The sequence below is a fragment of the Ischnura elegans genome, chromosome 2, assembly GCF_921293095.1.
Source record: "Ischnura elegans chromosome 2, ioIscEleg1.1, whole genome shotgun sequence".
Taxonomy (NCBI): Eukaryota; Metazoa; Arthropoda; class Insecta; order Odonata; family Coenagrionidae; genus Ischnura; species Ischnura elegans.
Window position 1 is genome coordinate 63,533,246 of NC_060247.1, and position 20,833 is coordinate 63,554,078.

Sequence of the window (20,833 nt, forward strand, 5' to 3'; positions counted from 1 at the left end):
TTATTAACGTGAAATAATATGACTGAGACTCCTTAATACACAAAACAAAACGAACTTAATGATAACCATTTTAAAAATGTTTTCGATTTTTTTAATCGTCTGGGGGGACCGTGCTCCCGTGTCCCCCTTTCCCCTAAATCCGCCCATGTATCAAAGATACGAGAAACGAAAAAAATACGGGCCTCTTTATTTTTCAAACTCTATCGCAATCGAAAGTAAAATAAAATTGGTTAATCAAAGCCGAATTATCGGTGTATCGCCAAGACCGATTTTTTGGCAGAAAATCCAATACGGTCAATTACCCATAACTTGCCGACTGATCAGTACAGCCCCATATACCTTGTCTTATATTGGGTCTTTACTCGAGAAAAATCAGTGCAACGTCACCTCTCATAGGGTGGTTCTCTCTTTCTCCAATGAGGAGCAGCTTATACAGTTAGATTTCACTACAGGTATCTCGAGCCGCCTCAATTACGGGGAGAGATTTCCCCTTTGCAAACCTTACGAGACTATCCGACCCCTGGAGAGACGACGAGCTCATCCCTATAAGATATTCAGTCAAACAGACATACATTCAAAAAAAAAGACATTTAAAAAGCATCCTTTAATCCTTACCAAAAGACAGTATTTTGTCAGAACGCAAGGTAAAAATGCCAGTGGCTCATAGACCCGGCGTCAAAAGGGTAAACCCACCAAGGACTTCGATCCACTATATATTCGTGCTAATAAAATCGATTTAATATTAATACACTGCAGTAGACCCTCGCCGGACAATATTTATCCGTTCCGGAGGACCGATCGTAATGCGAATTCCATCATACGTTGAATCGGCATTATTTCCAGATTCGGTTGAAAATCAGCACGTGTAAAGTCTTATACATTTTTTAAAAATTATAAACCTAAGGCGTAGAAATAAATGATCGATAACACATTGCGCGAGTGGAAACAAAAAAGGGCGAAATTTAACATGTGAAAAAGCGCTTGCTAAAATCAGCATATTTCGCATGCCGCGTCAAATGCAAGGCGAACCCTATACGGCCGAGCCCTTCGTAAAGTGGGGGCCAACTGTTGAGCATTAAAGCACGTTCCCACTCTAATACCAACGCCGGTATCCTCCGAACCCAACCCCCGAAAGCTTGAAGCCTATACCAATCTTACTCCCCGAGGGTCAACGTTTCCACGCAAGACGAAGCGATTATTTCCATCCTTTTTCTCATCCCATTCTTCACGATCTAGAGAGCGAGAGCTAGAGAGAGATCGAAAGGAAATTTGCGCGTTTTTGTTATTTTTGCTTATTCCCTCCGAACCATGAATTTTATGAACTATGTCCCGTAGCAATATTTATGAAAAATTACATAGCCCATAGTTTGAGGCCAAAATGACATGCATAGAATAAGACACGGCTCTCCAGAAGAAGCTATTTTTCACCATTTTTTCTCATAACGAACCTGATTAAATAAATTTATTTGCAAAATTACTAGCCCTACAGGAATAATTTTGCAATAATAAAGTCATATGAATTGAATTTTGTAACCTTTGAGAATAGGTGCTCTTTCTTTAATGCTGATGGTTTATTCATCCACCTAACAGAATATCACATGCATTGTAACTTTGAATGATAAGTAACTTCGGCATTCGTTCCCTTCCAACCCCCCCTTTCACTCCCATAATGGATGGCCATGGCTTTGAGAATAAAAACTGCTTTGCATGCATTGCTATTCAGTACAACAGTAAATTAAACAATAATTAATGGTTAAAGTTTCCAAATGATTTTGGAAGGAATCAAGATCATATTCTTCCCATTTAAGGAGGAAACAACACGTTAATACACTTAATTCATGAAGATGGCGTTCGTGGCGAATTGCACATGACATTGTGTCATGCCACCCAAAATGATACCTAACAAAATAAATAGTTATAGTAAAAATTGTTTAACTAGTTTGATAATTTATAGTTCAAAGGATCTTAAATTTCCTTTCATCTGTCTTCTACGCACACCTTGGTAGTCTGCAGGATATATATATGTACTTGGTAAGTGGTCTGCACAATAAATAGCTCATAACCGTACATTTATTTACACAAACAGTCAATAGCTGATAGCTTATGGGATGCATTTGATCCATGTTGACTGGTTACTAGCTCAAAATAGCTTTAAATTATTTTAGCACCTTAACCCAATCAATGCATAATATTTATAGCATGCATTCACAAATGTGGATGAGTTTTTAAGACTTATGAAATTTTTTCATTCAGAGTTGTGAATGCACATTTGCTATTTAGGGAAATTGTAACTTAAATTCGTCATGGATGATGTTTCCTTCCATTTATATGGTGGGAAACTCAGGGGTAACAAATTTGCCAACATTTCAGAACTCCAGTCCAGTTCCATCCTCAGGGCTGAAGGCAACATGGAACCTGATGTGAGTTCCAAAATGAAACAAAGAAATCAAAATAGCCCTCCTCCACACACCAGGTTATATATACCTAACTCGCTTCATCAATTTAGCTGTGAAATTATCTCCAAAAAAATCTTTTACTTACACGTCCCACATAGCCATGCCAATAAGGACATTCCATCTGCGAGTAAGGAAAGGTTTCCTATCTTAACTTGTGAAAACTGCAGTACCTACTCTTTAAGTGTAAGTCTATTCCAATATGTATTTATCATGTTATCTCACATTATATTGGTCCCTACTGTAAGAGGGCATGAGCCTGTTAAGGTGAATTCGAAAAGTAAGGACCCTTCTCAAGGTGATGTTTTTCATCCTGTACTACATTCCAATCAGTGGCGCCGACTCCATGGGGCCTGAGGGGGCTCGAGCCCCCTCAAAGATTCGGGGGGGCGGAGCCCCCTCAATGTTTCAAGAAAATAATTAAGTTATATTATGCTTTGTGAAATCACAAAAATATATTGGTAATTTTTATTTCCCATGTTTGACGATAGTTACCTTTTAAAATAAATTCAACAATGCGTTAAAACAAATAATTATAAGGTGAAGCAGGTTGACTGAATCAGGTGGTGTGAATCATGATAGTGTTTCGGTGCTGCGACACACTTTGAATTTAACCTCTTCCCGGGGCAAGATCTCGGATATGGGCCCCCCCAATATTTTTTATAAGTCGGCGCCCCTGATTCCAATACAAGATTTTTGACACCTAGATTGACCTAATCCCACCACTGAAGAGTCCAATAAGGCACCCATAGTAGCCATACATATAACCTAGAATCCATACAATTTCCAAATTTATTTTGGAAGACCGCTATAAATTTCAAAAACTTAAGAAATTTGTTTACAGCAATTTTCGACTGATATAACTTGATAGCCCCCATAATTTTTGTTCATTATTGTTTCAGTTTCACACAACCATTACTACAAAGTACAGCAACAATGCATCTTTCTCTAGATAGGTCCAAAATAACCAATGGTAAAACTATTTTACCCCCATCATAAATTTTATCTGTCTCAACCATTTGGTGATGTTTGGCACCCCTAAATATTTAGCCACTAATGGGCCTCCAGTGCCAGCGACAGAGAGCATTAATTTTATTTGGCAGGCTGCCTACTTTGAGGGACCCCATCTAATAGTCAGGTCAGGTCAATAGAGGAATCAAAAATCTTTTATTGATACGAACCATGATATGAGAAAACTTTTTTCACCTCAAGTTATTTTTAACCCCTCAAATCATTCATCTGCATTTAGGGGGGGACACAGGAGCACATCCCCACACGCTTTAAAAAATCTAAAAAAATTTTAAAATGATTATCAGTAGGTTCGTTTTATTTTGTGTATTACTGAACCTCAATCACATAATTTCACATTAATAACTTCCATATTAAAACAAAGAGAATATTTCGTACAGTAATTGTTGCATCTTTAAAAGATCATTTGCCTGTAAGATCCTTGGGCCCCTTACTTTCAAACCTGGTTGAGGAAAAAGATTTTGCTAGCAGCCCATTGTTACCACTGCCGGTTATGCTGGGAAAATACCAGCGACGTTGACAAATCACAGTCAGCACCATTTTAAGGCAACTTGAGAAGTTGCCTATTCCGCACAAAGAAGTAGCAACACTCTTAATTAAGACCTTCTTTTATCCCATGAAGGGTTACTTCCCAGCTATTGCGCACCATCTCATCAATTCGAGCTGCTGTTCATTCCAAAAAACTTGGCGTACCTGACCGCTGCTCATCATGGAAGTTTTCCCATTCATCAAAAAACTCCTAGCACCATTTCCCCAGATTTTTTATTCCCATACACTTCTCAACTATACTTATACTAACTGATGATGAATTTCTATCCGAGAAACATTTTTTTGCCTTCATAAATCAAATAACCAAGCATAGTTCGCACCTGGCGGGAGTTAAATCCTAAACTACTACTACACAGCAACTGAGTGGCCTAAGGTCACGTGGGTGGTTCTGCACTTAGGCGAATGAACCAAGGAATGCAGTGCTATAGTCAAATTTTGCCTAGCAACTAGCGTTCAGAAATGCCGTCGTTAGAGACCTTACTTTTCAATACACCCTAGTAGGTATAATCTCTTTTAAGATATAATAAAAATACTGGAGGTATTTATAAGACAAATCATAAAATTTCAGATAGAAATGAATAAAGTAAAGAAGCTTCAAAATATTGAAAAATATTTTGGCTAGAGAAAAATTAATTGGACTCCTAAAAATGGATCGAAATACCTCTCCCATCTTTCTAGTTTACTCAATCATATCATGAGCACATAGAGATATCAAGATACATTGAATATTCAACTACGAAAAAAAATAAATTAAGAACTACTTAATTAAGCACATCTTTTTACTTTAAAAAAAATAAAATGCAGAGATGCTCATGAGAAAATTGAGCTGCAGCAATGTAATACTTAAATGTATTATGGTGGAAACTTGTCTACAATTTCAAGTTGCAACCAAGTAGTTTAAAAATTGTTTGTAAAATTAGAGCAAATGTAAGACAGAGGAGGGAAAATCCTCATTTCACTCATCTTAATTTTTTCCTCCTAACTCCTCCGTCATTAATTTCATTACATGTTTAGGTGAATATTGAATTACCAGTATCATGGAATTAATCCGATACTCAATGCTTTTGATGCCACCTTGCATACGGTGGTATTAAGGAATCGGCAGCTATCAAATCCCATCCTCATAATTTCTCTATTGTCTTTGACATTACATAACTTTCCAGACACAATGAAATTCCCCTGCTTTCAAGTTATACCGAACACCCTAATACCACAACAGATAATCATATATGTATTACAACAGGGACGCCGACTTACAAAAAATATTGGGGGGGCCCAAACCGGGATCTTGCCCCGGGAAATTTTGTAAGTAGTGAGTTTTAAGTTTTTTAAGCATTTTAGAAGGGTCATATGATCAACATTAGAACCCTGATAACTCGTATCTCGATATCTGGACACTCCGGGGAAAATCAACAAGCCTGACACATTTTTTCCTCACACCTATAAAGAATTTTTGAGGGGTCTCAGGCCCCCTCAGGCCCAATGGAGTCGGCGCCACTGTATAACAATACAAAAATTAAGATAATATGAGAGAATAGAATATGCAAACAGGATTGAAATAACTTCCACAAGTTGTTAAAAAAATCCCACTTTTTCTATAAAAATATTTTATTTAAATAAGGGGAGGCAACTTAACAAACTGAATATATTTGGCTGCAATTCAACAGAGAATACTGTAGTCAAGTATATACATCTAGCTCACATACACAAATTGAGTATTAAATACACCACCACGGCAAATATCCTGATGGCTGCTTTCCAATCATGAGAATGAGGCCCAATCCTTCAAACGGTCACCTGAAATAAAATTATAAGAGCTCATCAATTTAACTATGATTATAGACGGCCTACAAGCAGCAACTTTTCTCCCACATATCAACTTCTCAGATGGGAGGTGACAATCAAATATGGTTGGTACTGTCATTTTGTAACTATGTATGTATGTTGTACTTTTAAATGAATGTTTTCTTTACTATCTCACTGGACAATAAACACCTCTTTAATAAACATTTCTTTCCTTTATAACTGCAGGAAGGAAGTAAACTATCCCATTAGATTCTGAACAGTATTGACACTTTTTAACAGGACTGAGAAGCATAAACCTATTAAACTTGATTGTAATAAGATAAATATAAAAAGCCGTAGTAATTTTTCATACTTCTGCATTAAATCAACTGGTTTCAATGTTTAGCCTCACACAGCTCTTGAAAATGATGAGTACATGTTGAAACTGGTTGTGTTAATAAATTATGGAGGAAAATTAAGCAGCTGTTTCAATGTTATTACAGATGCAATTCCAATATGTTACAGCAAAGAGTTCCTCTTAGAATTTTAGCCAATATTTTTGCTTTAAAAAAATAAAATGAAGTGGTAGTAAAAAAACAAATATTTTAATTTCTAGAGAATTTGATCATTTTGAACAAAGATGACAGAAAATTCTTTAGATTAAAAATTAATGAGTTTTACTATCATTTCATTAAATACTAGGCCCATTCAGGGGGAGTGAGCACTTAAAGAGCCCTCGCTCAACAAGAGGGAGGGCTGCAACATGACATATTCTCTGTCCCTCTGAATGGAAAGTTAGAGTAAGCCCTGCATAGGCACTTCTTGAACCATTTAGCAACACTGTAGGCAAACAAGAACTAATATTTGAGCTCCTGCAAATTAGTGATGAGTGCTCAGGCAAGTAGCAACCAAAAAAATTGCTCCTCAAAAGGACTACATATAGGCTTTCTGAACCATCTAGCAACACACCATTGGCCACCAAGAACTTATGTTTGAGCTGCCACCATTTATCAATGAGTGCTCAGGCAAGTAGCAGACAAAAAGACTGCTCCAAGAAATGACCGAGTTCTCATACTGAGCTGATACGTTGCAGTCACATTTAAGGGAAGATTCAACACCTACTGCTATAATTCTTTACGTGCTCAATCCCCCTGATTGCACCCATTTTACCTGCTACAGATAACATAAAAGGCAAGAAATAAAAACTTTCTTTTAATTGAGGCTTTGCCTTAACTTACCAAACTTTTTGTTTTTCTTTGTGATTGCTTTGTAATTTTTCAGGAAGAGAAGTGCATCCTTCTCCAGCTCTTCACAGAATTTATGCGCTCGTTGTTCAAATATACCATCTGAAATTCAATAAATATATGCAGATATGATAAATACCTATCCTCTGAAAAAATACATCACAATAATGAAAACACACATGAAGAGATTGAGAAATTCCCATTGCCCGTATATAATTCCTTTCCAAATGATAGAAATTTAAATAAAACACCTTTTGTCCTCGCGGTCATTTTAGCAATAATACGTAATGTATTTACGTAAACTTATCTTTCTGCAACACTCATCTTCATCCTGCAACCAGGTTGTGCAATCATTTTTTTCTTTTCTTTGGCGCATTTGATCACATTTCAAAATCTCTTCCTCATGAACAAATTCGATTTAAAATTATATGTAGCTGCAATTATTTAGACTGAATTGTTGGATAATTGACAATAATAAATCGTGCGAAAGATCCACAGAGAAAAAATCATTCACCTTGATCGGGATTCGAACCCGGATCCCCCGATTTCCGGTCGAGTGCTTTAGCCAATTAAGCTACCGAGGCATCATTCTTCCCTGTGGATATTTTTAGCCTCTGTAGCTTAACTGGCTAAAGCACTCGACCGGGGGATCCGGGTTCGAATCCCGGTCAAGGCGAATGATTTTTTTCTCTGTGGATCTTTCGCACGATTGTGCATTGCGGGTGACTCCCGTAAAAGTTATCACCGCGGCTAGTCCCGGTATACTTTAAAAGTAGACAATAATAAAAACATGTAAGACTACAAGCAGGCCATTTGTGTTACATCAGAGACCATCTTCAGGAAGAGCAGATAAATCATGAAAGATCTATATATTTTCTAGTTAAAAGCTTCCTAGGAAGATATGGGGGGTAGTAGAAAGGAGAGCATTTAACTGGCGTTGAAACATACAACTACATATACAATCAAAAACCCCAATATATCCTTAATCTATGCAAAAATACAAAACAAACTTAAATAGCACAGATGTAATCCATTTAAAAAATTAACAGTGAGGAAAATCACACACATCCTTAGTGGAATCTTACCGAATCATGCCATTCCACAATGACATCACTCCATAAAGTGAATCTACTATCATGCTCAATGACAGACAATCTGAGTTTGCCAAAAATTGGCAAAATTTTAAATTTACAAATATCCATCACAATTCCTAAAATGAAGACTTAAATAAGAATCCATAGTAAAGCCTATCCACCATATATTAAAATAAATTATCATAATGCGAAGTGAAAATAGTACAGTAAACTCTAGATTATAAAAAGTCAGCAAGACTGGGAAATTGACACGTAGTAATATCGAATTTCATAATTTCAAACCTTTTTAATAAGTCGCAGAAAATATTTGCTTTTGTTCCCACCACAATTTTTTGTCTTTAATGGCCTCTTTTAATATATTTGGTGGTTATTTATGCTAGAATTGAAAAAAATGCTTCTCATTAATGATTAAATGCTGTGAAAGATCGTTAACAAATCATACAACCTTAAACTTCCCATTCTTTATAGTTAATATTAGCGATCTTAGCAGCAAAGAAATTCCTGTCCATTTTAGAAAACATAATCAAATAGTGAATTGTAAATTTTTGTATACAAATTTAATCTTACTTAGAAAATTGTGGTAGGCAGCAAATAGCAACTATTATCAATGCACAAATAGATATTTGTTTCCAACACCTACGAAATTTTAACGGCAGGCGGCCTAAACGACAACAGATGAAAGGAATGGGAGGGAATGGTAATCTACCAAGTCCTACAGGACCTAAGACAGCCGAAAAGTATGCCAAGAAATGATTGAACACATGTCGTAGACAGTATAAAATGAATATGAATAGTGAAGTTAATCTTCTTCATTTCCCCGATGATGGAAAATACTTCTCCAGCCTATCTCCAGTTGGAAACATGTCTGTGTTGCCAGAGAGATGATCCATGTCCTTCTCCAAAGCCACAAAACATTCAAAGGGAGTGGGATTAGTATTACCTGGTCGAGGAAGTGGGGGGATGATAATGAGAGGTGCAGAAGAAAGGCGGAAAGGAAGAGGGGTGGGTAAAGGGCCCTCAGCCTTGCCTGAGACTCCATTTGGGGGCCTTTTTTTTTACAAGGCACACAAACTCCATCGCCGGAGGGAGGGGGAGAAATGCTAGGGAAGGGGAGCATGTGATACGTAAGTTGGGTGCCAGGAAAATCAGCAAAAGGCCATAGGAGAGAGTAAACAAAGGTTTTGGAAAGAACGATCTCTCGGAATGGGGGAATGGTGCGGAGTGCTAGAAGAAATTTCATGGTTAGAGTTGGAAGTGCCTCTTCATCACGAGTAGCCTGCAAAATAATTTGGTGGAATATAGAGCCCAATATTTAAGATACTCCTCTACACTTTCATCTTTGTTGTCACTGCTGTCATGTCTAGTCCCGGCCACTGCTTCTTCTCCACTATTTGTCGCTTAGACACTCGCTAGGCACCAACTGAAACCCTTCGCATAATTTCTCATGAATTTAGTTCAACCCTATACCATACGATTCAGTGCTACCACGACAAAAGATAGCCAGGCGCCGCCTCCCTCGTGGATAGATAGCAAGGTGCGAACACAAAAACCTAAAGCATGGAATCATCAAATCCCCGTTCAAATTGGCAATAGAGGAGCCATTTTACCCTCAATATGGGCTCATGTATTAAGTATTATACCATCGGTGATATCCTTACTACCACTCCCCACCTCTCGCCGTTGACAACTGCAGTATTTTCCCCAACCTTTCCCCATCCAATATGTAACATTGTCTCTAAAAAGAAACTTTAAAATGAAGAATATTTCCTCTCTGACTGAGTGGCTTAATACTCTTCCTTCCTCATATTTCCAACTGTTGATCAGTGGAATCGTGAGGTCGCTTATTTAACCACAAGAATGTTGAAATTTGAGCAATTTTGTGGACTTGAAATATTTTTTTGGTATGATTTAATTACGTAGGGTTGAAGTAGGAGTGTAAGAAATACCCCGCACCTTCTTCAGATGTTAAACTATGCACAAAGTATTGTCGACACAATGTTTACGGATAGGGACGTAAATAAGGGTATTGCATCAGCCATAATATTTTTACAGAACTCCTACTTCTCCATGATTCCCACAGTAAGTTTTTAGGCAATCCCTTTCCCTCCAAAGTTGTACAATCATTTACAAATTCACACTTTTGATGGACCACAGTTGGAAGCGCTGATTTTTTAGCTACTTACGCAGGCATAACCAGTTCTGTTGACAAATTTTCGCCAACGTTCATATAAACAAATTCCACTTGGTCCTGGGGAATGAGCTCGATGTTTGTAATTTCAAAACATTTCATATTTTCAAAACTTCGCATTATCAAAAAGTGCCATGCATTTACCACTGGCTTTTCACCCGGACCACAATTTCACTGCGTATTATTGAAAATTTTGTAATATCCTGCTTCGTATAATCAAAAGTTTACTGTATTTGAGTACACATGCACATAGTTTAAGCAGCCATCTGAGGCTCAATAAAGATTCATTAATTAAAATATTAAAATCGTAGTAACAGCTCCACATGCAGTTTTAAACATAATATAATTACCTCCTGATTCAGGGCGTCCCTCTAAACGAGAATGAATGAATGCTGAAAACATGGCTGTTTCTGTAAACCACTCCAGAAACATTTGGACCCCATGGAATGGCATTGCTTTAATGAATGATTCCCTCTGAAAACAAGATGGAAATCAGCAAATAATCGGATTATGTTTACCATTAGTTACTCTATAATCATTGTTACATAGAAATTCATGGTAAAAGTTGTTGTTTTAGAGGAGATATGGTGAAACTGAATCACCATGAGTGAAAGATCCTTAGCTGGTTTCCATAAAAATTGTTAAAAATGTAATGGGTTTCGATTATTGTTACATCATTGTCAAATGTAACAATGCAACAATGTCAAAACGCAATCATGCCTTTCATAGTTTTTTAGTGGATCCTTCCAGAGATCGTCCACTCATGAGGAATCTTTCAGTCTAAAGTTAAAGTAACTATTTAAAAAAGCAGATAAACTAAAATTTTGACCAATACGCATAAAATAACAGAATAAAAAACCATTACATAAAGATGATTGCTAATTTTTCATGTAACAAAACATTTGTATTCAAAAAATTAAACTCAGACCACAACTAGCTTACTGGCTGTAAAATCTTATCTTCAATTAGTCATTTAATGGATAACCTTATACAATCTAAATGCAGTGAGTCCTCTTTTAACGTCACTTACCGTTCCTGAAAAATGTGACGATAAACAAAATGACGTCAATCAAAACATAATATCCCATAAGAAACAATGTAAAAAGTGAATATAGGCTCCTAGACTTCACAATTCCTACGCGAAAAAATTTTAGCATATAATAACTGGGGCATTTTTTACGATGGGAATGCCAAACTATGGCATAAATAAGAGTTTCTGTCTTCATCGACGACAATAGTAGCAGTGACATAAATCCTTTTCCATTTTTGTATCTTCCTGCATTTGCTTTTCGGCTTCACTACTGTGGTTGCCCGGGCAAGCATCGCCTGGGCATCATCATCGCTGAAACATCGTTGCAGTTACAGGAACCAAAATTATTGTGAACACGGTGAAAAAAGTGACAATAAAAAACTCTGAGTTCTACACGGAAAAATGCCTCAAAATCACTTTTTAGGTTCCTGAAAACCATTATGTCAAGTAAAACCTTGCGCACCTACCTAAGAATTCATTTTCCAGAAAATTTGCTAAAACCGTAATCGCAATTAACAATAAACACACTGTTTTACACTTTGTATAAACGAACAACCTGCAATGCCTGCCGCTTCATCTTTTTTCTTGCACAAAATTTAAAAGATTTGACGTTATCGCGAAGCAAAGGTACGATAAACAAATGACTATCTCAAAATTTTCGTGACGTTATCGCGAAATGACGTTAAATGGGGTGACGTAGAACGAGGACTCACTGTAGTCAATTACACACAAATTTCCATCACTCACTCACACATACTATCCAATAATACTTAGATAATGAAAGAAAATAATTATGCTACCAAAGTATAATGGTATTAAATTATTTACCATAAAAACCTTCCGACCATCCTGTTGAACAGATATGTGGTTGGGATAGTGGCCGACGACCATCAGAAACATCCTTAAGAATGCTTCCGCTACGAGGACATTCCGAACAGGGGATGCTCCATCTGAACCAGAGCTATTTTTGCCGGCATTAGATTCAGGTAGGGGCGTTAATCCAGTAACCAATCGGAGAGCTGCCTGCAAGACCCTTTTAATTCGTGCTGGAAGAATGCTTCCCTCATCGCCAACTCTTTGAATGCAATGTGATGTATCCAAATCCACCATAATCCCCTGAAATCAAATAAAAAATATCACTCTGAAGAGTTAGATCAAAAACTTATTCATAAAAAGGACACAGTAGACACTAACAAAAAGTCCAATGATAAAAAATTGACTCTTCTTCATGGGTTTTCTGTACACTTGGTTCAATTTAGAACAATATTTTGTAGTTTACCTCATAGGCTTTCTCAATTTCAAGTCTAAGATACTAAATCAGAAAACACCACCAAAAAATAAACAGCCATCAAAAGCTAACCAATATTTCATTACAATAACTTTCTTAACATGTATGGCTGAAAATCTTAAAATGGCAGTTCATTAGCAGACAACTTTAATGTGTAGATTAAATTCAACATTCCTAGTTGGCTATAACATTTTCTGATATAACATTAAGCTGATTAATTAAATAATACCAGGATAAATTGGGTGATAAAATCTGTGTAAATGCACAAGAATATTTTGCATTGTTCACAAAAGAAATAATAGCACATCTCACAAAAATATGTATGTAATAGATAATATTTTTATATAACATTGGAAAACAAACAGCACTCTACTGTTCTAAATATATGAGCCATATTCTGCACATAAGTCACTCCTCAACGAATACTGAGAGCTGAAAAAGTTTCTTTTCATAAACATAAATATTCCCTCTTGTTTCACTGAATACCAAATACAACATACGTTCAATCTAACCAACCACTAATACAGGCAAAAAGGTAATGACAATGGTTGGCATCTTTTTAAAATGAGCTGAAAATACACATTTTGATTTTGAGTAGCATTCAATAGGGAACATCAAATGGCTGCCAACTTGAATCCTGTAAATGCTGGCAAGAAATCACGATGCTCAATCTCAACACATGCCAAACTCTATTAATTACTCCAATGTACTAACCTCATCAAGAGTAATACTTGGGATTTGTCCATTACATCCTTTCAGAACACCAATTATGTAAGGTGTAGGTGCATGGCATATGTCCAGCATAGGAGCCGGCAAAACAGGAATAAAAGTGTGCTGCCAGGAGAATGGATACAGGACAGATTGCAAGGCTTCAATGCATGATGACAGCTTGCTGTAAAATAAAATGTTAAACCTTAAATTGTAATTCAACGAAAGCCAGAAGACAGTGTAATAGCTAACATGAAGAGACTGATTTCAATTTACAATGCCAGTAAGCAAACAATGATTTCAGAAAACATACTTAATATACATTTAGTTTATTATGGCATTCCTTGATTTGATAATGAAATAAAATTTAGCTATTTTTATAACAATTTAATGAGGTAACTAGTTTTGACACACTGTAACTTTGTTGTGCCCTGTAAGCTGTTTTATGCATTGCAATATGTACTACAGAAGGGACCAGTGGGGTGAGATGGAGAAAACTTTTAGAAAGGAATGGGTATTTTTGTGGTGAGGGATGGAAGAGTAACAATTGAGTGAATAGTACTGAGCTTACCAGACTCAAAATTATAGTGTATGAAATCTAGTTGTCACATTAAATTATTTAAGTTTAAAACTGCATTTCATTCACCAGTATATGACACAACAATTCTCACACATGAACCTTAGAAACCGAACATTGATGATGACAATATTGAAGTTAAGGCAAATGTTGAAAAATTACCTATAGTTTTCTGTTCAACATAATTTCTTTAGCTTAGAATATGTCTTAAAATATTACTCAGTTCAATTTTCAAGAACCCACCGATGAATTACATAACTTAAAAGAAGATGAAGTATAACTGAATGATGTCATCATTCCAAAGTAATAAACTAATAAAAAAATAGTAAAAATGAATGTAATTAAAAGCTTATGTTATTCACAAACAATTAAAATAAGATAATACCATAAAAATGCATTTATATACCACATATTAAAAACTTTAGAAGTGGTACATAGTATAAACTTGTCATCACATTGGAACATAGGAATTCACTGAATACATCATATGGCTACAATACTTGATGAATTTAAAGCATAAAAATTAGAAAAAGCATACTGACTGAATAGAATAAAAGCATATTAAATTTCATGTTCACAAATTCAGACGTTCTCAAAAGCATTCACATACCTAATTTCCCATTTGACATGATAAAAATTTCCAAGGGAAAGCTCTGCCGCTAAATAGGTATTGTGCATGTGCACAATGTGTTATGGAATTTATAGCACAATTACTAGACATAATTCATATTAAAAAAAAAATCAGATTCATAGCTTCTTGAAGCACCAATGGAAAAATTTATAGATTTACTGCTGAAGGCATTCGAGATGTGGGTTTGGAGCGAGATAGGGCTTGATAGAGCAAGCACCAAGTGATAAAAGCAGAATTGGAGGGAAGACTGTTAAGTACGTGGGTAAGGTGGAAGACCAGAATATGATTTATAGATAGAATTAAAGAGGACTTACCAGGAATATAAAAGGAATGTTTAATTAGAGGAGGGGGGAGAGTATGGAGAGATTTGCAAAACACTAATCAAAACCAACCTTAACCAGCAGAATACCCAAATCAATAATGAACCACTGGAAACAATCACCCAAGAGAGTACATATTCCCTTTGACATCCAAGGAAAAAGTTGAATGGATACGAAGAAAAACATACCTCAGTGATGAGCTGGTTAAAATCACCTTCCTTTCCAACAAAAGTGATGCAAATAGATCAAGAAATACTGCAACCTCCAAAGAGCAGAAAAGCTCCATGACATCTCTTTCTTCTAGGCGCGTATCAAACGGCCTCCTAAGTGATGCTAAAAATGCTGATGGTGGAGAGGGTGATGACGACACTGATGGGCATGGAATCTGACCAGGCCCCGGCAAGGGACAAGAGTACAACTCTTGCAAAAAAGCTGTCTTCTCTGCCTCCGGTAAACCATGCCGTGACTCCAACTCAGCTAAGACCTTTAAATATAGAGTTTACATTACAAAACTTTATCAACTTGGAAAATTATTACTTTTATGGAAAAAATGACTTCATTATGGAATTTTACAAATAATAGGAATAATTTATGTAAAACACATCAATTAACCACCAAAGTAAGGTACCGTTTCTAAGTCTCTATTTCATTGTTCATTATTGTTTCCAAATTCTAGTGCCTTGCTACTCAGAATTGTGAGTCAAATGAAATGCACAAGAAATTGAAAATTATAGCCTTTTCCCTTTTGGAACCAAAATTGGATACTGATAAAAATTTTATAACCATAAAGTAAATTTTCATGTAAATTTCTTTTAAAAAACTATGTAACTACTTCATTCACCATGCACGTTAAGTACAACAGAGCTTTAATCATTCATCACAATAGAAAAGGAAATCCTGAATGTATAATCAAAAGGTATGGATAGTTAATTCTTGATCATTTTTGCAGCATATTTTACTTTGAGGTTTAATTGTTATGCTTTCTCTGCATCTTTTTCACCCTTTCCGTTTATAAAATAGCTGTTTTCAGGTGAAGAAGGGCAGATGATGGAGAATACATGAGGATATGAAAGGAAGAATAGGGGAGAGTGCAGGGAAGTTGGCTAGGGAATTGATTGGAGGAAAATCCAAGGTACAGTTAATCAAACAACAGATAATTGAGGCTCTACAACATAGTAAAGAATTTCTGGTATGACCATAAGCTGCTAGATACATAATTTAGTTATTTTGATGAACTGTGCTGGAAAGATAGATCTATAGCCCGAGCTGTATCAAAAAGTTGGTCTGAAATTTTCTTGGACCCTCAAACTATGATTAATATATGTAGTCCCTAAAACTCAAAACCCTTATTTAATGTCCCAGGGAAGATTTATGTATGCAATAATTATATAGAACCAAAGACATAGTAGTCTATAAATAATAAAAAAATCAAATCTTCCAGGGATTTCCATAGTATCTTTTTTTCCAATGGCTGCTATAACTGGCTAATTCATTCAGAAATATCAAGGCTTTCACACAAGAACATGCTTCTTGGTTTCCTCGGGTACGGGCTTCTGGAAGCCAGAAATTATGTAAAGAACACCAAGAAACAAACTAAAATGGTGCCATGAGAAATCAGCATACTGTAGAAACAAGAAATGATTTGGTGTCAAAGATACTGATGGCAGCAGATTTAGTGAATTTTAATGTTTATATCTCTTTGGCAACAGTAATCAAATATTCAACCACATATAACCCCAAAAATCTTTAATTTCCACCATCCACTGGAAAAATACCAGATTAACTATGGAGTAAACCTAGATAGAAACTGTATCATCGGAAAGAATAGAGGGGTATAGAAGGTAGATATGTATTGAGGTAAAAAGGATTTTCAATTTTGCCAGATTGATAAACACCTTGAGGATGAAATTTAAATGAATTTCAATGCCAAATCCTTTATACCAAAGTAAGAAATGATTCCTTAAAATAAGATGCAACCAAAGAATGCAAGCATGCTGTTTCTAAAGGCCGTTTCACATGGGGCACAGAATTGCGCAGGTTAGAGCTGCATTAATTTCTTAAATGGCGTGGAATAGCATGAATGCATGAACCAAATTAGAACAGGCTATTTTTCTGTCTCCCATCCACACATTCTCGCATGTGTTCTAGCAATTCACCTCTTTACATGACGCAATTTTGATTGCGCCTTCGCACTTACGTCAGATTGCGCAATACCGTGTACCATGTAAAACAGCCTTAAAGCCAATTCTGCTCATAGCATAAATTAGCACATCTACAAGCTGCATCTCTTTATTTTCAATCAGGCATGCAATAATTTTATAATCACAGCAGGCGCTAATGGAGAACTGAATTGAATCATGCATTCCCTCATGATTCAAAACAATTCACTGATATACGCGATGAATTTTGAAATACATTTACAAAAGTGCTTTATGTTATTTAATTACCTCCTAGCCTTGCATAAAAAAGCATTAAGAAATACATATATCAACTCGAGTACTTGAAAATCAAAATGGCAAATGATAAGGAAAAATAAATATGTAACAACAGAAAAGATTAATATTCCCAAACCAATCTAAATGTTAATCTCACTTTATCTCCTCATTATCCTCACTCAATGCACACCTTAAAATAGAAACCATTGGCTCGAAATGGGCTGATGAGGCAATAGTTGAGTGGGAGACATAGACTACCCCCTTCCGGCAAAACACGCCGACAATAGCCAAATCTCCGGTTGCCATCAGCTCCCGTGATGACCAATGAATAAGTGCATCCCCTGCAAACTGAGTCCGTCATTTCATCATCCCCCTTAGAATCCTTCTTCTTCAGATCATCGGCAATGTTCCCTTTTGAACTTGATAGAGCATTGGCTGCAGGCCAATCGGTAGCATCAGGGAAACAGAGGTGTTCGATCCATGGAGGGACTAAAACCTGCATAAAATATGAATAAATCATTGATTAGAGAAGGTCATGATATTTTCACAGCTTTAACTAAAGCTACAATTCAATTCATTATAGCTTCCACATTTTCACCAAAAATATTATTAATGTTTAGTCTGAATTCAAAACAAAAATGAAAAATGAGAGTATTTACGGAGTGCTCCGTGCTATACCAAATATTGGTTGAAGACTTTACGCTATAAGTTGAAGATATCTAAAGAAGAGAACTTGAGAATGGGCATTGAGAAAAGACTCTCCCCATTGATAAATCATTTAAAATTTTACTTAAAATCAACAAAGCAACAGTAGAGCATTTTGACTCACATGTGTGCTTTTGATGCTCAAGGAAATAAATAGGTAACACTTTCGCCACAAAATTATACTCTCAATGATTTATTTTTTAAATGATTTTATTTGAATGAAATGATTGATTTTATCTCCCCACAATTCTCTACTTTCACAATATTATGCAAAAAAAGTAAAACGTAAATATTAATCAAGTAAAATATGGATTAATTTAAAATTACTCTACCATATAAGGCAGCCGATTCAAAGTAATCTTCAAGAATGATATACTATTTCATTTTATAATTTCTTCACAAAAAGACAATCTCTCCTTACTATCAGGACAATCTCATGAAAAACTGGCATATGTACTTGAAAAATTATATTCTTTACAGAATAGCAACATTTTTTTTCCTTTTTAGCAGAGAAGGGCTAACGAAGCTTCAAAATACCCATACACTAACTAATAACTAACCTATGAAAAACTGACAAATAAAATTTAAAAATAAAAAATAAATCAATATGAAGTTAAATGATTATTCAAGGTCCAACAACTATCTTCTTAGGGTGCATCCATTGAAAACATTGCATCTGACTAATTTGAGCTTGATTGGCACAACTGCTTTCAGCGTTCAAAGGTCAAATACTGAAGTCTAGTCTTAAGCAAGAGGAATACAAATGCAAGGGGTCTACTCCTCTGAAAGCAGATAACCACTAAATAAGCGGAACCAACTTAGAATAAAATATGTCACAAGAAGAGTCCTGGGAGAAATTTAATGACAGGCATTTCCAAGGGGGAATGAAAGCAAATATACAAAGAATTCACACATAATGCTGTGATATATTGAGTTTGCCATGAAAAAACATAGTTTCAATAATTGTTCCTAGTGCCTTATTTTTGATTTTTTTAGTCTCGTCATTCTTTCTGGTGTATTTTTGTGTTGCCTTATAATATTTTCTCAAGCATATTAATTGCCTCCTTTTTTAGAAAATAAATAATTAAATAACTTCAGAAACTAATAATTATTAATGCTGTACCCATAGTTAATTAATCAACCATATTGCACTAAACTCCATAGTAAAAACTTACAACATACAACAATCGTAATGAAAGCATTAAATATATCACATGAATCAGTAATCATTTCAATTCTAACACCAATAAACTTGCACACCAATAAAACAGGAATCCAAAGTATGAGTCCTTGATTAAAAACCAGGGATTCATCAAATTTAGATGAAGCTCACACAGTGTAATAACAATCAAATTACACTTGCACATCAACAATCGTATTCATTAAAAATTTGCACACAAAAAATCACAAGACAACTAACATACAGAAAAACAAGACCTTACTCTTAACAATTTTCAACAGCATGAAGATGACATTTAATGCTAGCAGATATGAAAGCACATCACAATAGCAAGTAGCAGGAAAGGGAATTAGATACTTATTCATAATAATGAAGAAAAAGACCTCATTGATCAGAATGCATAGTTCCTGATTCACTGCTCAGAAATAAAAAGCACATTTAAATGAGTAATTTAAAAGCCTACTTGACTAAAAATTTAGTCAATTGTCAATTTTTGGAGGACATGAACTCAAATTCCCTCAAAGGAGTCCTCAAACTGAATATTAACTGCCCAGACAGAAAGCCCATTTGCCTTTTACAAGCTCCTCCATCCAAGTTAACATCTGTTTAATAACAAGGAAAATCCAGAGCATAAGAGAGGGCATTCCAAGTTTCCATCAATTACCTGATATCCATCATTAATGCTAGAATTGTGAAGAGCAAGAGAAACTTCGTATCCTTTACATAATTTCAAATAACAGACAAGAATATCACTCCAATTTAACCTTAAAAAATATACTAATATGCAGTTTGAAAAGACATTTTCTATCAATTAAAAACATTCATGGATGCATCATTCAACCAAATCAATAAACTAGACTTGCTTTCTGTAAAATACATTTGATACTAGCCCAGATCTTGAAACCCCTAAACCCACCTTTTACAAAGATTTCATTCAAGTTTATAAAATATTACACTAGAGAAGGTGGAAATAAATTTCCATTTACCACACATAAATTTAAAAAATTAATAGGATCTGTTTAATTCATCCTGACTACTGAACTAACATTATGCTCAAAAATCCATGCTCATGAATAGATAGTTTTCAAAAACTACAACCAAAGTAACTTAATTATTCAATAAAAAATGCTTTCAGGGTTTCTATTCCAACTAATGGAGACAAATGGCATTCTTCAATAATTAAATTCACTAACAAATTATTATTATTATAACATTATTATAATAAGATGAAATTCAAAAGCTTCTGAAAGATACATTACAAGTTTTACATAAAAATTCCACTAGATAAAAGGATCACTGCAAAGCAAGCAATAAAATTATCTACATAACTTGATTCAACGCTAACTGAAAAGTGAATAGCTTAATGTATTTTGACAAATGTTAACAAAAGGTTAAAACAAATTTCATCATTAAATCCACCTATTATTACCCATCATTTTCAAACAATATTAGGTACATTAAGCACGTTGCATATCTTGCGAGCATACATATGTATATTGCAGTTATAACTGTTAACTGAATAATGATGCAATACCCAGTAAAAATTATGCGCACTATTTATGCTTCCAATTCAACAGTCACTTCTACCTTCATCGGCAGCAAATGATCTCAAAAAAG

The 20,833-nt window shown here is 35.3% G+C and overlaps 2 protein-coding genes across 2 annotated transcripts in view; one reads left to right on the forward strand and one right to left on the reverse strand.

Annotated features, from left to right (window-relative positions):
* The window catches only part of LOC124153846 (P protein-like), a 108,688-nt gene that overhangs the window by 6,752 nt on the left and 81,103 nt on the right, over positions 1-20,833 (forward strand). The gene's annotated exons all lie outside the window — the stretch shown is intronic.
* Positions 5,609-20,833, reverse strand: part of LOC124153845 — an 80,764-nt gene continuing 65,539 nt past the window's right edge. Inside the window, exons 4-10 of the mRNA XM_046527222.1 lie at positions 17,522-17,827; positions 15,085-15,380; positions 13,375-13,552; positions 12,201-12,488; positions 10,693-10,816; positions 7,055-7,162; positions 5,609-5,828 (exon numbers count right to left, since the gene is read on the reverse strand). Of these exons, the coding sequence (XP_046383178.1) occupies positions 5,794-5,828; positions 7,055-7,162; positions 10,693-10,816; positions 12,201-12,488; positions 13,375-13,552; positions 15,085-15,380; positions 17,522-17,827 (1,335 nt within the window). The 3' untranslated portion in view covers positions 5,609-5,793. The remainder of the gene's footprint in view (positions 5,829-7,054; positions 7,163-10,692; positions 10,817-12,200; positions 12,489-13,374; positions 13,553-15,084; positions 15,381-17,521; positions 17,828-20,833) is intronic.